The following is a 17,062-nucleotide window of genomic DNA, read 5'->3' on the forward strand; positions in this document are numbered from 1 at the left end:
GCTATTAGCAGGTGTAAAATGCACCTGTAAAGAAAAAAGTTAGGTTTTATACTTTCCACACCACCATCTTCTGCTCCACTGCACCAAGGCAAGGATCACATCCAAGATCATAATAAAGAATAAAGATCACCTTAAATCACATGAGAAGATGCTCTTGCAATGGACTTGAATGTCTTCCCATAAGATTTTGCCTACTCTAGGTTTCCTGAGGTCAGGGCTACCAATATGGTAGACAGGGGTAAGGTAAGTATGGGTATATCTTTTTTTATAGGTAAATTTTGCACCTACTAGCAGTAGGCAGTTTGTAAAGGGACAGGGAGCCTGATCAATGTGAGTGGACCTTGTTTTCCACTGCAAGATCTACTTTAATATGGAATCAGAATAGGAAGTGAGGAGAAATCACCCAATGGTGACACAGCCATTAATGCAAGCATAATGACAAGGGTTTTGATCCTCGGTCAGGATTTCATTGCTTCTTGTGAAATTTGCCTCACTGACTAACCAGGTACATGGGTACACAGCACCATAGTGCCATCTGTGTCCTATTGGGTACATTTATTTATTTATTATTTATTTCAGGTACTTATATAGCACCTTCAATTTACACAGTGCTTTACATATATATTGTATATTCACATCAGTCCCTAACCCTCAAGGGGCATACAATTTAAGGTCCCCAACTCAAATTCATACATACACATACTAAGGCTAATTTAGACAGGATCCAATTAACCTACCAGTATGTCTTTGGAATGTGGTAGGAAACCAGAGTACCTGGAGGAAGCCCACGCAGACACAGGGAGAACATGCAAACTCCAAGCAGGTGGTGCTGTGGCTGGGATACAAACCAACAACCCTAGTACTGCCAGGTGGAAGTGCTAACCATTTAGCCACTGTGCTGCCCAAATTTTCCCTTTACAACAGGAAGTAAGGAAGATCCCCTATCAGTTGTCCCAATTGCATGTTTCCATCTATTTCTATTCTGGTGGCAGCTCAAAATTTTGAACTCTCATTTTCATTCTCGGCGACAACGGTCACCAGGACAATTAGAGTTAATTTCCCAAATCAGGACACAAACAGCATTAAAGGTTAAACTCTTCTTTCCTCTATCTAAAACAAACAAGAAAAGTTTAGTGTTTTAAAGCCTTTCCTCTCCCCCTTGATATTCTGAATACACCAATTAAATAAGCACAGTCTGAATATGTAAGTTACTTGTGCCATGGTCGTCTTTTCCATTTGTTGTGCCTGATTTCCACTATTACCTCATACTCCTTCTGCCTTTTCTCATGCTGCCATTTTAAGAAAAATATGTTATCATAGTCTGGTATTCCTTTGCCAGCCCACCAGCGATGTTGAAGCAAAATCTTGCATACTTTCACTAATCCTGACATATCTTCTTTAATGAAAATAAAGTCTAACTGTGAGATCCTGTAAGAATTAGTGAAATCTTGTGAGGTCTGCAATGAGGTCACTCAGGAAGGCAGTGGTGATGGGGCCTTCTCAGGGGACATTGGTACAGCCCAGGATATGTCAAAGTAACCCAGAAGTCTTGAATAATAATTGTTAGTCAAACAACATTATTTAAAAAAAAAGTGGTGGATGATTGTTGAATGCCATGCATGATAGCATGGAACAGTGGATTATGTATTTGGGGAGAAGGTCCACTTTAAATGCACTTGAATAAAATGTACATAATCTTGACAATGAGCCTTCCTTGAGACAGGAGATAGCAATGAAGGAGAAATAATAAAATGTAAATAATATTATTGGTGAGATTTATTATGCATGTTTGCATTTCCCTTATTCCAGAAAACAGACCGGAGGTGGAATTACTTCTAGTACTTAAACAAGCCCATAAGTGTAAAAAAAGACAAAAACATGTAGCTTCCTAATAGCCGTTTTGAAGGCTTGTAGCCTGAGGGTTTACAATCATGAAATTTTACATGGTGTAAGTGTTAAAAATGTAAAACAAACTGGCAGAATTTCATCCCCTGACAATTAAGATAGGAGCCCTTGGGGACTTTGTGTGGCATTCCATCTTCATGTTATTTGCATTCTGTTTTGTCTGCTGGGCATTAATTTTTACTGAAGTAGAAAAAAAATGTCCCTGTGGAAGTTAGGACAAAGCGGCAAATAACAAATGCACACATTGCTTCCTACCTAGAGCTCCAACTTGTGTTTATCATACGGATCTACAGCAGTACAGGCTGAACTGCCTCTAAGGAATGGCTACTAATAAACTGTGTTTCTGGTCAGTACTGACTATGCTAGCTTTCTGTATGTCCTTGAGCAATAATTATTGGATTTGGAGTATAATATAAATTAATGGATAGGTGTATAATCTGTACACATATATATATCAGTCAACATCATGACTACACCAATGGTATTAGATCAGGGGAGGCATACGTACACATTGTATATTATATGCAGGCTGTCCTATAACACTATACCTTTATGAAAAAAAAATAACACTCGTTTAGCTCTTTTGGTTTATAAAAGAATACACTGCAGATACAAACACATCTTGGTGGCCACCATGATGGGTGTACATGTTCTAAACGGAATTTTCTACAAATATATGCATGTTGCTAGTTCAACAGAAGAAAGATTTTTTGATCTCCCTGCCCTCACATAAGCCAGATAGTGATAAGCCATCTGATTTTTTTCCATAGTTCTTAATTATGTAAGACTAATCCTGGGCTGCCTGTGCTGCCCATGTTAGATGGAGAGCACAGTATGTGCTGAACTTATTGTCATGATTGGTATGCAAATCTAATACTGACCGAGCCATTATAGATATCCTCCAAATGTATGCATTTTGTGTAACACACAACAATGCAAAAGAAAATTTAATGAAAATAAAGTCTGACTGTGAGATCCTGTAAGAATTAGTGAAATCTTGTGAGGTCTCGCAGACTTGCAATGAAATAACCCAGGAAGGCAGTGGTGATGGGGCCTTCCCGGGGGACATTGGTGCAGCCCCGGATATTTCAGAGGAAGCAAAGAAGTCTTGAATAATAGTCAAATAACATTTAAAAAAAAAAAAGTGGTGGATGATTGTTGAACGCCATGCATGATAGCATGCAACAGTGGATTATGTACCTTAGATTGTACACCCCTTGAGGGTTAGGGACTGATTTGAATGTACAATATATATGTAAAGCGCTGTGTAAATTGATGGCGCTATATAAGTACCTGAAATAAATAATGTATTTGGGGGGGAAGGTCCACTTTAAATGCACTTGAAGAAAATTTACAGAATCTTGACAATGAGACTTTCTTGAGACAGGAGATAGCAAAGTTGGGGAAATAATAAAATGTAAACAATATTATTGGTGAGATTTATTATGCATGTTTGCATTTCCTTTATTCCAGAAAACAGACTGGAGCTGGAATTACTTCCAGTACTTAAGTCCATGAGTGTAAAAAAAAGACAAAAACATGTAGCTTCCTAATAGCCGTTTTGAAGGCTTGTAGCTTGAGGGTTTACAATCATGAAATTTTACATGGTGTAAGTGTTAAACATGTTCAACAGAAGAAATATTTTTTGATCTCCCTGCCCTCACATAAGCCAGATAGTGATAAGCCATCTAATTTTTTTCCATAGTTTTTAATTATGTAAGACTAATCCTGGGCTGCCTGTGCTGTCCATATTAGACAGAGAGCACAGTATGTGCTGAACTTGTCATGATTGGTATGCAAATCTAATACTGACCGAGCCATTATAGATAACCTCCAAACGTATGCATTTTTGTGTAATACTCAACAAAGAATAAGAACATTTTTGGGTAGTAGAAAAAATAACATTTAGTATTCAATGAAGATTCTTGTGTATGTATAGAATTTAACTGGATTCTGATAAAGGTGATCATAAGTGATCCAGAACTGGTGCCATTTCCACATTTCAGTAGTGTGACATGGACCGAATACTATCACCTTCTGCTCCTTTATAACTGCAATTGCCATAACAGAAGAGCTGACATTTTTGTAGGGAGAATGCTCAGACCAGACTCTAGCAAACTCAATGAAAGGACCATGTACTTTTTATAAGATGTTGCAGTGAAAAATGCATAAGAACAAAATAAGCATAACAACACCTGTATACACATCAGGAATAGGCTGAATGTACCTGATTCTAGATGAGGGTCTGGTATAGATGTTAAAAGAGAAGTGCGGGAATCAAAAATAACAGTCATGCTCACTTAGATTGCTGCAGCACTGTTCTCAGTTGCAGCTGTCCCCTGCAGCCTCTAAGGCAAGAACTGAGCAATCAAAGACTTTTGATCGCTCAGTTCTCCGTCTTCAGTGAGCAGAGGGATGGTAACTGATGGTTCTGTTCTGCCCCTCTAATGCTTACTGAAGTATTGTGCTGTGGTGGGGGCAGGAGTGCCTGGCTCCGGCTCTCAGAGGTGCGCTGAGAGGCTGGGTGAATCCTGACATTAAAGTTGGAATCTCACCAGATTCTGGATCGGCTGACTGACGCCAGTCGACAGTGGACTTTAGCCCACCATCAGCTGAAAGCAGGTCACAGGAGTGCAGAAGTTAGTGCATTCCTGTGACTCACAGGAGAAGTAGGGTTGAAAGAGCTTTGGACTTACTTTTCCTTTAGTAGGGAAGAAAATCAGCATGGGGTACACTCCTAAAAATACATACTAGAACCCCTAGGATAAGAAGGTAGATGGGAAACCTATCAGAGTTTGGAAGCCACCTTTGAAATAAGTGGATCCCCAGATCTCCTCCACCCCCTTGTGAATGAGTACTCTGGATCTGGCTATGAAACATCCTTACACAGTCCCCCATTTCATCATTCTGTTAATAAGATTTGATGCTGCTGATATTGGACTTTGCCAGGGCAATCTTTGGGCTCCTTTCCTGTCTCTCCTCAGTTGCCATCTATGGTGCCTTTAACAGCGACACCTATGCTACCCAAGCATTCATGTTTAGTACAGAAGCTGCACTGCAAATAGCAAGAGTCCGTGAAATCATTCACAAATGTCTGACTGCTCTCTGATGTCTATAATAACAATAACAATCAGACAGATATGTTAAAAATACATTGTCAGTGTTGTCTTTTCTTATTTTATTCCAGGAAGGATAATGGTATAGTTGCACAGTTAAATGCATCTGTGTTTCGCTTTGGTTCTGTGAATTAGTCATCTGTTTAAATGACAAGGATGTTGGGACTTTTATCTGCAAAGGAGAATAATCAAGCAAATTATACTGGTGCTCTGATCTCCTACTGATGGATGAATAAGACCACTTTTCCATTTCAAACAAGTTTGGTCCACCCTAATTGCATGTAAATGTCAAACGTCCCTTCTAATGAAAGCTTGCAGGCAATATTTACAACTTGTGTGTGGCTGGTGTCTAAACTATTTCTACATAGGGACATTTGTCTTTTTCTTTTCCTCCAGGTGACCAGGAAAGATTAAAAAGCAGCAATTTAGTTAGTCACAGCATGACAGAAATCAGATCATTCATTGCCAAATCAGAGATGGCATTAACAGCAGTGATACCCACAACACTGGTGAAAGGCACCAATGGCAGCGCAATCACTATTTCTGAATCAGAAGAGGAGAAAGCCAAGAAGCTACTGTATTGTTCACTATGCAAAGTAGCTGTCAATTCTCTGTCACAGCTGGAAGCACACAACACAGGTAAGTCTGCAATGTATCATAAAATTCAAATCTAAAAACCGAGGAGTGCTATAGGCTGGTTCAAGAATTCCAGCTCTTTGGGTCTCCCAAAGCTGCTCTTTTTGCGACTCCCACATTTTCCCAATCCTCTTGTATAATGGATCTGCTCCTCCTTGTGCTGCCCACACCCCAACAAGTCCTATGAGGGACAGGATTCATTTGCCACTGTCTGAACGATGATTGAAAGTCATGGCAAAGTTTGAGACAATGTGGCTTTCTTGCACGCTGAAAGTGAAGCATTTGATATCTTATCTTTGTGCTAATAGTATATCATGCAGGACAGTATCAAGGCAAGACACATCCATTTTCTTTCTTTGACCCTTCAGGGTGCTACTTAAAACAACATTTTTTACATAGTTCATCTGATTGAAAAAAAACACAAATCCATCCAGTTCAAGTCACAGAAAAATAAAACACTCACACAAATTGAAAGCTTCCATATTCCACACTGTCCTATACCCACAGTTGATCCAGAGGATCCCCAAAAAAAAACAATAAAGCATGATCCAATTTGCTCCAACAGAGGAAAAAATCAACCTTTAATCAATCAATCAAACCAATCAGCATTATAGGAAAACTGTACTTATGAAAACACAAAGGCTACCATTGGTGATCTCTCCATCAAAAAATTCTGGTTGGTTGGGTTATGCTTTATCGTTGACTTCAGTAATTGACCTCTAAGCATGCAATGGCCAATGACCAATCATCAGCATTGTCACCCTGGAGGAAGGGGAGTGAGTTACCGATGCCTGGAAGTACCAGATAGTTTCTTTCCCTTTCTGGCAGCCAAACAGAGAGCTGCAGGAGGACAAAGGGAAGATAAGTACGTACAGAAGAAGGACAGAAGTTATAGTGTAACTATGGGCAAAATGTATATATATGATGCAGTCTGCTAGTAGTATTAAAACAGTGGTTTTGTTTTCCTGAATATAGTTTTATTAGCTGTTGATCTGCTATTTTCCACTTCCTGTTATAGGGGACAACCGTATTCGCTTTAAAGTGCATGCTATACATCACAAATTAACAAATCCCCTTGCCGGGCTATTATAATCTGACAGCGGCTGCTTCTCATTGGATGCAGCTGCAATTCGGCTGACAATTTTCCACCTGGCTCCTTCACTTTTTCAATTGAAGAATGCTGGACTGGCGGGGCTGACAGGGACACTCACTAGGTGAATTTTGGTCAGAACAAGGCTAAATTTTAAACATTGTATGGCCAGCTGAAGCAACAACTTAAAGCCTAGCTCCTGCTAAGACTTTTTAAATTGGTACAGAAACATGTTTTTTTTCTTTCTTTTTGGAAAAAGGTTTAAATTATGTGAATAAATGATGACCATTGTAAGCAACTCTGGCAGTGTTATATGGTTGCTTCTGCCCCCTCCATCTGTCATATTTGCTGGACAGCTTGGTCTTTACAGGATTTGGAAAAATAACAGTTCTACTGGCATGATCAATAGGTAAGACAACTTTGTCACAGGGAGACTTGATTTTGCCCATAGTTACACTTTAAAGTAGTACACCATAATTCTTCTTTTCACCAATGTCCCCGTAACTAACATATGTAAAGCATTTTTCCAGATTTTGGTTTTAAAAACTTTTTTTTTCTCTTGTGAACATTGTGGTATTGTGTGATCCTCTGCCTCCCCTTCCATGATGCCTGTCAAAATAGAGCATTCATGCCCCATAACCTTGGCATTACTGCTGTTCCCCCCCTTCAGCCACAATCAAACAACTTATTAGGGTAGTTGCTTTAAATTAAAGCTTTTTTACAGCTTTCACATATTGCCACATGGAGTATGTTAAGATGTAGTCTTGACTGGGAACCTGTACAACCGGGTGATAACAATGGACCTGCCGGGAGACCCTGTAAGCCACCTATAGGTGGCAGTGAGCTTTTTGTCATTTCCAATGACATGTTTTTACATGCAAAAGAAAGAATTTAGACAAAAAGAGTACACCAGCACAGTTACATTAGGCAGGATTCTATAACATTGAATTTTTTGGATCCAAGGTTTACAAACATTTTATTGAACCTGTTGAATTGCCTTGCTGGACAAAGCACAGGTTCACTTCGAGACACTAAATCAGCAAAAGAGTCACATAATTAGATTTTTCTGAAAGAGGAAAGCAATGGCAGCCTACATATTTCTCTCAATATGGGTTTCCTTTACGGTAAAAAATATTATATCTTAGCCGCTTATATAGTGAAAGTTCTGAATTCTGAGTTTCATTTTTTTAATTTACATGCAAAATTTACATTCAAAACTGATCAGCTTGGTTTGCATTTTTAGAAGATATAATTAATGGCAGCTTTTATATTTTTTTTCTTACATTTTAAACAATCATTCAATTGAAAACCATTTGTTGACTGTGAATTGGCAGTTACCTCTTTACAGCTATGATTGGACATTTCTATAACATCCAGGCTGGGGAACTGGCACTAAAACAACACTTGTCTCCTTTTTCCTATTTAAGGCAAATGTAAATGTGGTAAATTCCTTTTCACAGTACTCTGGATAATTAATAAAGCTGGACTCAGGCAGCTATAAATGCACAATTTATTACACAAATGCATTCAGTAAAATATTTTAAGACCCCCTTCCCACTGATGCACTTTTGCCACAATGGAATACACCTTTCCAGCATCAAAATAATTTCCCCTTCAATCCTATGAGACTTATTCACATTGCTCTGCTGCGTTTTGAAAAGCACACCAAAGATGCACCTTTAATATAAGTCAATGGGAAACGCATTAAAAATGCACCCAGTGTGCATTTTTAGGTGTGTTTTTGGGGTCACATTGCAAAAATATTCTGGTTGTTAAGGAGTGGGCACCTGCCGGCGCCCTTAACCCCTTTGTTCTGGTGTCTCCCAGCCCTTTAAGGTGTTTTAGATGCCAGGATGAGAGGCAAGGTTTGTGGCCAATCGCAAGTAGTATCAGGAGCTTTCCGTTAGCTGCCAGTAACTGTGCAAGGAAGGCACGGTGTGTGCTCTCGGCACAGTTCTGCTCTTTCTGGAGTATGCATATATGGGGCTTCTTGCCGTTAAGACCCACCTGCCAAGAAGCTTCATATATGCCTGTGGGAAGGAGTTAACAACTATTGAATAGTTGATTGTTAAGGAGCCTGCTGACTTCCAAAACATTCAGAAGGTATGTAAACAATGCCCCCCAACCGTGGCGGTCACTACTAGCGCGGTGGATCCAGTGGATGCTGGTCTCGCTACCCCTCTCTCCTCCCCTCCCAGCTCTCACCCGCTGTCTTTCTGCTTCTCCCCACACCAGTGGTAGCATCTATCTTGCACAAGAGGAGCAAGAGTATCCTGACCATCATGGAGGTACTAGGGATGCCGTTATCACAGTTGTTAAGGACACTGGTTTCGGCTCCTTGACAACCACCCTCTGGCATCCTTAACAACCAATAAATTAAAGGTTGTTAAGGAGCCAGCACCCGATGGCATCCTTAACAACCAGCTATTCACCGATATGGGCTGTGATGCAATGCATTTAAAAGGCATTAAGCATTTTTGTTTTCGAAGCACTGCAGTGTGAAAGAAGCTGGGCTGCAGTGTGAAAACAGCCTAATTGTATTTTCCAAATGAAACTAGTGTACATTCCTAAACCTGGCTTGATATCTGCTTCCTATTATCCCATGTTTAGTAGAGCTGGGAGAGGAAATATCTCTGCTGTTTGTTCTATATTCCAGCCACAAGCTAATGGCAGGGAGCTGATCTGGCTCTGGCTGTACTGTCTTAACTGTAGTAGAGAGAAGTCAGGTCATAAACCTCAGTGCTGTCTTGGAGGTCTCCATTAACCGTAGGACTGCCTGGATTAATATTACACATTTTAAAAAAAAACTCCTATATATGCATTTCAATTGTGCATTTAGCTGTTTTTTGGAGTTCCACTTTATGTCATTTTTGTTCAAAACTAAATTCACTTTATCGTAATTATAATCCTATATAGATTACATGAATAATATATTCCTAACAGCTCTAACTCTTTTGTTAAGGTTCTAAACACAAAACAATGCTTGAGGCACGGAATGGTGCGGGTCCTATCAAATCCTACCCAAGGTCTGGATCCAGGCTAAAACTTCAGAATGGCAGCAAAGGTTCAGGATTGCAGAACAAAACATTTCATTGTGAAATCTGTGATGTCCATGTAAATTCAGAAATCCAGCTTAAACAGGTATACAGTTCTTTAATATTTAATATTAACAAATTCAATATTAAAAAGATACTACAATATTCCGGGAATTTACCCCCCGTTCACAAGATCAAGTTTTCATAATCAATAATTTACTTTCCATTTTCTGCACTCTGACTTCTGCCAGAATAAATTATTTGTGATGTCTATCTGCATTAACCTGTATTTTATTTTACTCGTGATAATCTTTGTTCATTTCATTTTACTAATAAGACTTGTCCTGTATTATTTCAGCACATCTCCAGCAGAAGACACAAGGACAGAGTAGCAGGAAAGCCCATGAAGCCTAAATATAGTCCATATAACAAACTGCAACGTAGTCCTAGTATCTTAGCGGTAAGTAATACAAATAAAATACAAGGAAAAGTATGACATTTCCAGTGAGCCATATTTCAAGCCATTAAAGTTTTTGAGTAGTAAAGTAGATGAAAATAAGAGCCCTTGTCAGTTTTTTATTGCTAAAAATGAAAAATGTGATTACGGTACTCTGAAAGTGTAAAGAATTGCTGCAAGCACACCAATAGATAAAAATTGGTCAAATAAATAATATAACAAAGTGCTGTGTTCGAATATATATATATATATATATATACACATATATATATATATATATATATATATATATATATACCAAATAAATATACAGTCATGTGCAAAAAAGATGTTCATATGTGAGAAAAGTCCATATAAAGGTGATATGAAGAGAGTCCACAAACAAATCTCTCATGTGCCAAGAGCAAAAGTCCCAGTATTCTAGGTAATAATTTTCACCCCTATGACTCCCACCACTCATCTGGTCACACTTGTTTAACAGAATAAATTGGCCCTCTTGAACAGAGTAGTCAAAATAAGCATCATATACAGCCTGACTCCCATCAGTAGAGCTGTCACAACCTTCCACTCCAGGCTGATTCCACGAGTCACCCACTGACTCGTCAATGGATCATAATGAAAGAAATCAGGGGGACCACATAGTATAAAACCATTAAAAAGTGCTTATTCTTTATTTAAAACATGTAGAATATCAGCAGCATCCGATAAAATCAAGCAAAGAATATCACATACGTTGGTTGTGGCCGGTTCTGAGAATGGGGTGGGCTGCTTGTAGACTCTTAGAGCATGATGATGTCACAAACAAAGAAGTCCAGAAGAAGCCCGTCCCATTCCCGGGACAGGCCTAAACCAACGTGTGTGCTATTCTTTGCTTGATAGTATCAGATGCTGCATATATTATACTGTATATGTTTTAAATAAAGAGTAAGTGCTTTTTAATGGTTTTCCTCTATGCGGTCATCCCCATGATTTCTTTTATTATGATCCATTGACAGGTCAAACATGTCTATACTTACCTGCTCTGTGTAATGGTTTTGCACAAAGCAGCCTGGATCCTCCTCTTCTCAGGTCACCTGCTGGCGTCCCTGGCCCTTCCCTCCTATCAGGTGCCCCCACAGCAAGCAGCTTGTGCACTCCCCAGTCGCTGCTCTGTGTATCCATTCATACATGGAACCACAGCACGGCCCCACCCCCTCTCTCTTCTCATTGGCTCACTGGCTGTGATTGACAGCAGCAGGAGCCAATAGCTCCCACTGCTGTCTCAGCCAATGAGGAGAGGAGTCCTGAGATAGCTGAGACTCCAGTGCACATTGCTGCATTGAGAGGGGGCTTAGGTGAGTATTATGGGGGGGCTGGAGGGAATGCTGCACATAGAAGGCTTTTTACGTAAAAAACCTTGAGCCTTTACAACCACTTTAAAGGAAATATGCCATGTAAAAAATATGAAGGCTGCTATTACTGATCTCCTTCTCTTTTGTGAAATATGTAAATTTAATATTTTGATGGGAAATTTTTTGATAGGATAGTACGTCTATTAGAGATGTAGATTCTGAAAGTGAACACCTTCTGTTGTGTTATCTGTTTAGGAAACCCAAAGTGCTCTGCGGCTCCTATGCCATGGTAGTATCATGTATTAAATGTTTGTTCAAACAATAAAGATTTCATATGCAGTAAACAGTAAAAAGAGAGGACTCAAACAATTTAAAATGAATAAATTTAAAAACATTAAATAACATTGACTCAAACCCATTATAGCTTTGCTGTACTGCAGCTTCAAACTGAGCAGCACAAATCAGATTTGTATTACTCACTATGGTTCTTAGCTACTTGTTGTGAAATTGCCGTGGTTAGATCTGCTTGCTTCAATTAAAGATTTGAATTCAATTCAGTTCTATACTCACATAGCTAAGGAGTGCATATAGATTATGTGTGGATTTTTCTGATTGTACAAAGGAAAGGTTGGGCTGGCCTACAGAGCTTACAACCCCCTATGAACTGAAGTAATTAAAATAAGGATGGTGACATTTTTCTGACAAGGTTATATTTTTCTATGTGCAGTAAAAACTATAATTTAAATGTGCACCATACCCAATAGTGTTTCTCTGCAAAAATATTTCTGCCATACAAAATTTGGAAAAAAATCTGCACTGACTTATAGAGGAACAGTAGTCTTTTAAAATATTTGAGGTTTACTCATGATAGTGATCAGCATAATATTAGTAACGTTTATACAGCCTTATTTTGTACATGGGGGCAACCAAAGCTGATCATTAAGGCTCCATGCACACTGGTGTTCTTTGTAAGCTAAAAAAATGCCGGGAAAAGCGCTGGATAAAAAATGTTGGTAATAGTGTTTTTTTAGTGTTTTAGTAGCATTCAGAAGCATTTAGGAGCGTTAACATTTTATCAGCGTTTGTACAATACAGGTAGAGGAAAAATAAACCTAGAAAAAAAGCTCTTGTTAGGAGCATTTTAGTAGCGTTTAGGAGCATTTATCATTTTTTTTTTCTGGTGGAAAAACACTAAAAAAAATTCTACAAAAACAATTTTTTTTCTGCTTCTAGACGCTGAAACTCAAAAATGCTAATAGCCTAAAGTAGTGTGCATGGACACATAGCTTCTAGAGGCAGAAAAAATATGCTGATAATAGCTTTTAGGAGCTTAAAAACACTAGTGTGCATGGAACCTAAGGCTTCATGTATACGGACAGTTCCTAAACTCGAGTTTAGGAGTTTTTGGCATTTTTTTTGCCAAGGCTTCTAAGCTCAGCTCCATAAAAGCCTATGTGTCCGTGTACACATAGGCTGTTAGCGGAGTTTAGGTGAAATTAAACCTCCCTCTCCTGAACACGGAAAATTCACATACAGGATAGGAACGTTTTGACTGCCGACTGTGGGAAATTGCAAAACAGCGGCAAAACATGGCAACCGCGGTGCCGCATTTTGCGGTTTCCCGCAGCCAGTGGTCAGGGTAGGCTCAGGTACATGAAGCCTAAGTATGCAAACTCTGCTTGCTGTTTAGTTGTGCTGTGCATTGCTTATGCCTTGCCGATTACCTTATCTCACCAAAAACGGACTACACCCAACCCTTCTCACAGTTTGAATGGTGTAGAATTCCAAAGCTAGAGGTTCCAGGGGTTGGGTGGAAGGGGGGGGTGGTTGCACAGGCCTCAAAAGAAAGGAAATGCCTTTCTCCAATTGTCAGCAATTTTTTTTGTCCTTGCATATACACGTGGACAGTTGAAAAGTCTTTATCACATCCAGTGGTTAGATGTTCTTTGTCCACTAATATGGAGCTCTCTAAAATCCAGGCTCTCTTTAACACCAACGTTTGACACCAACTCTGCCTCTCTTCTTCAATCCTCCTATCTAGCGAAGCAGCTAATATTCTGAACACCTCCCCCCCCCCCGTTAGTGAACACATATAGCATGTGGCTCATTTGGCGCTTGTGTATTCAAACCCTATTTTGACTCTACCCTTGGTTTGTATGGTTGTATCATGTGTACTTTTGCATGGAGGATTTGAGGAGAGAAGCAAGATTGTATCTTAAAAAGATTCAGTTAAAGTGATTATAAAGGCAGATTTTTTTAATATAACAAACATGTTTATACTTACCTGTTCTGTTCAGTGTTTTGCATAGAGCAGCCCCAATCATCCTCTTCTCTAGCCCCCCATTGGGAGGATTGACTCTGTGCCCAGATCATGCACACTAATATATCTACAGTACAATAAATATTCCGAACAAGCAGGTTATGCATTTTAAATCAAGCCTTCATTCATCTCTGTGTCTATAAGCAATGTGTGGAAATTAATTTTCAAAACTCAGGCATTGTGTTTTCTTAACTGCTTGCTGGCCGTCCATAGTACACTTACTGCAGGTGTGCAGCACAGCCAGGCTGGATCTCCTGCATGTATGTCTTCCAGCCTCTTCCGGGTTTGGGGTGAGCATGCGGGACTTGTGGTGTCACTGGCTACAGTGCAATTTTGTCAACAGGTCCTGGCCAATGATTTTGGCCATGGACCTGCTGATCAGCTGTAGCCAAACACAGAACAGAGTTCTGTGTTTATAAACATACAGGACTTTCCACACAGAGCAGCAATCTGGCTTTTCTTTTCCCTGCAAAGCAGATAGAAAAATCAGTAAGATCTGTAAGTAAAAGCATATTGCACACTTTACACTTATTAGGCATGCAATTAACCCTTTGATTGCCTCGAAATGTTAACCTTTTCCCAGCCAGTGTCATTAGTAGAGTGTCAGTGTACAATATTATATCTGATCACTGTATTAGTGTCACTAGTAATGTCAGTGTTAGTTTGTAAGTTACTGTTCCTCCCAGTGAGGGTCTGTTAACACCAGATTGCCCACCACACTATCAGGGGGGTTGCATAGGCCTCAAGAAAAAGGAAATGCTTTTCTCCAATTGTCAGCAATTTTTTGCTATCATAATTTTTTGCTATCACAGTCACACTATAAGTCGCTGATCACCGACATTACAGTATAGAGTCTATAGCTGCGTTAATTCCTGTATATATACCATTGTTTGTAGACGCTATAACTTTCATGCAAACCAATTAATATACACCTATTGTAATTTTTTTTTTTACTAAAGACATGTAGCAGAATACATTTTGGTTTAAATTTATAAAGAAATGACTTTTTTTTTTTAATTGGATATGTTTTATAACAGAAAGTAGAACATTTTTTTTTTCAAAATTTTTTTTGTGTGTACTCAATAAAAAGTAAAAAACCCAGTGTTGATCAAATGCCACCAAAAGAAAACTCCATTTGTGTGAAAAATGATATAAATTTCATTTGGGTACAGTGTTGCATGACTGCACAACTGCCAGTTAAAGTAGCACAGTGCTGAATAGCAAAACATGCCCTGATCATGAAGTGGATACAACCTTCTAGAGATCATCTGGTTAAACATGCAGCAGTTTTTTTAAGCCTTTTGGAAACAGACTGAAACCCAAAACTAGGCTAGACAAAACACTTAATGTGATCTTTGAGGATCTTTGAGAATGAATAAGTTCACAGTAAAAGCAGTTGAAGTTAACTTTTGTTTAACAACCCGTAGTCGAATTCCCGGGGCGAATTCCCTTGGAAAGTGCAACTTCCCTTGCAAAGTGAGCAGCCTATTTACTTTTAATAAATCAACCCCAGTGTCTCTACACGTGTATTATTTGACCCTGCGATGGCCCTTTTGAATGCGATATTTGGCCCTTTGTATTCTAGTCTGACACCATACAATCGTTATGAAGCTGGAGTTTCCCTTTATGTACATTTGTATTTATAACCAGCAGAGCAGTATTTCTGGTATAGCAATGACGGTAGTTAGAGGGGTACTCAGTACAGATAATAGGCAGCTGCTGTACTTCTATATGTGATGGAGTTGATATTACACATCTGATTGTATTTTGTACAAAGTAACTTAAGGTGCTCTTACTTAAATTGAAAATACATTAACTAATGCGTTTCATATTGGCCTGCAATTTATTTAAAACACACTCTTGATGGACTTTTCACTGAATTTGGGAGCACGAAGAAAATGTTCTGTATTGTGAGGCTACAGCAAAAGAATCTATAATAGCTTTGACTGTGGCTAGTCACTCCTCCGTGCTCTCGGCAGGGGTCAAGTGCGCCAATCAGCAACCCACCGCACCGAACCGCGCTCTAAAAGAAAATGAAAAAAAGATGCAATCAGTCTTGTAATATAGGAGGGCATGCTGAAAGAGCTTCTGCAATTTAGGAATAAAGTAAAGGTCTTTACAAGCAGGAAACACTGTACTTCTCAAGTTCCGGCACCTCTGTCATTTGCATTGTACATTCGGTTTTAGCCTGGCAGTTCACTGCTTGAAGAGGGAGAACATTACACTTACATACAATTCATGATGGTCATGAACTCTTTGGGTAATGCTTCTCACTTGTTGATGGCCTCATTCATTTTGTTTTTCACATCTACATTGGTTGTGGACAAATATATGTCTTTCTAAAAAGTAAATATGACACTACCATGTCCTTTGTTAAACTACTTCAAGTCCAGACACTTTCACCCCCTTCTTGTCCAGGGCAATTGTCAGCTTTCAGTGCTATCACACTTGACAATTGCGCGGTCATGCAACACTGTACCCATATTAATTTTTTAGCATTTTTGAGACAGATAAAACTTTATTTTGGTGGTATTTATTCACCACTGGGATTTTTATTTTTTTGCAATATAAATGAAAAAATCCCCACATTTTTTTAAAAAGTATTTTTCTTAGAAATTTTGCAAATAAATAATCTTTTTCATAAATCTTGCCCAAAACTTATTCAGTTATCGTTTTAGTAAAATAAATAATAACCCAAATTAGTTTATAACCAAAAATTATATTTTTTCAAAAATGTTTTTTACATTTGTAGCCCTGTTTTGGGGGGGGTTATGTAAAATGGCCCACACCAAACAAGCTATGGCGCTAACCTGTATATGAGTAGGCAATCCTGAGCCTTCGCTATATGGAAGAGGGGGTTGTGATAATACAAATGGCAGTGACTCCACCTAGAATAGGGATCCTGCAATTGAGGAGACTCACCCCTTTCTAGGAATGTAACAGGTAGACAACCTAAAGTAACTATACATAGCAGTATTAATGCACCCAGCTTATATTTCTAACATGAAAACATGTCACCACACCTGTATGAGATTAATGCAAAGTTTATATAAAGCAGCCACATAAAACAGGATGCATAAGAATAACATTCAGGAATTACAATTTACCATAAATTGGGAGGTTGCAATTATACCCGGGTATATGTGCATGTAGTAAACAGAATACCTCCAAC

General features: G+C 38.9%; 1 protein-coding gene across 6 annotated transcripts in view; it reads left to right on the forward strand.

Moving 5' to 3' along the window:
• ZNF385B (zinc finger protein 385B) overlaps positions 1-17,062 on the forward strand; it is a 708,580-nt gene that overhangs the window by 669,796 nt on the left and 21,722 nt on the right. For all 6 annotated transcript variants that reach the window (XM_089690377.1, XM_089690379.1, XM_089690378.1 and 3 more), the window contains 3 exons: positions 5,418-5,660; positions 9,710-9,888; positions 10,141-10,242. In XM_089690377.1, coding sequence (XP_089546503.1) covers positions 5,418-5,660; positions 9,710-9,888; positions 10,141-10,242 — 524 coding nt within the window. The remainder of the gene's footprint in view (positions 1-5,417; positions 5,661-9,709; positions 9,889-10,140; positions 10,243-17,062) is intronic.

The sequence above is a fragment of the Staurois parvus genome, unplaced genomic scaffold, assembly GCF_062004578.1.
Source record: "Staurois parvus isolate SC_StPar_1 unplaced genomic scaffold, SC_StPar_1.0 ptg000530l, whole genome shotgun sequence".
In the NCBI taxonomy this organism is placed as follows: domain Eukaryota; kingdom Metazoa; phylum Chordata; class Amphibia; order Anura; family Ranidae; genus Staurois; species Staurois parvus.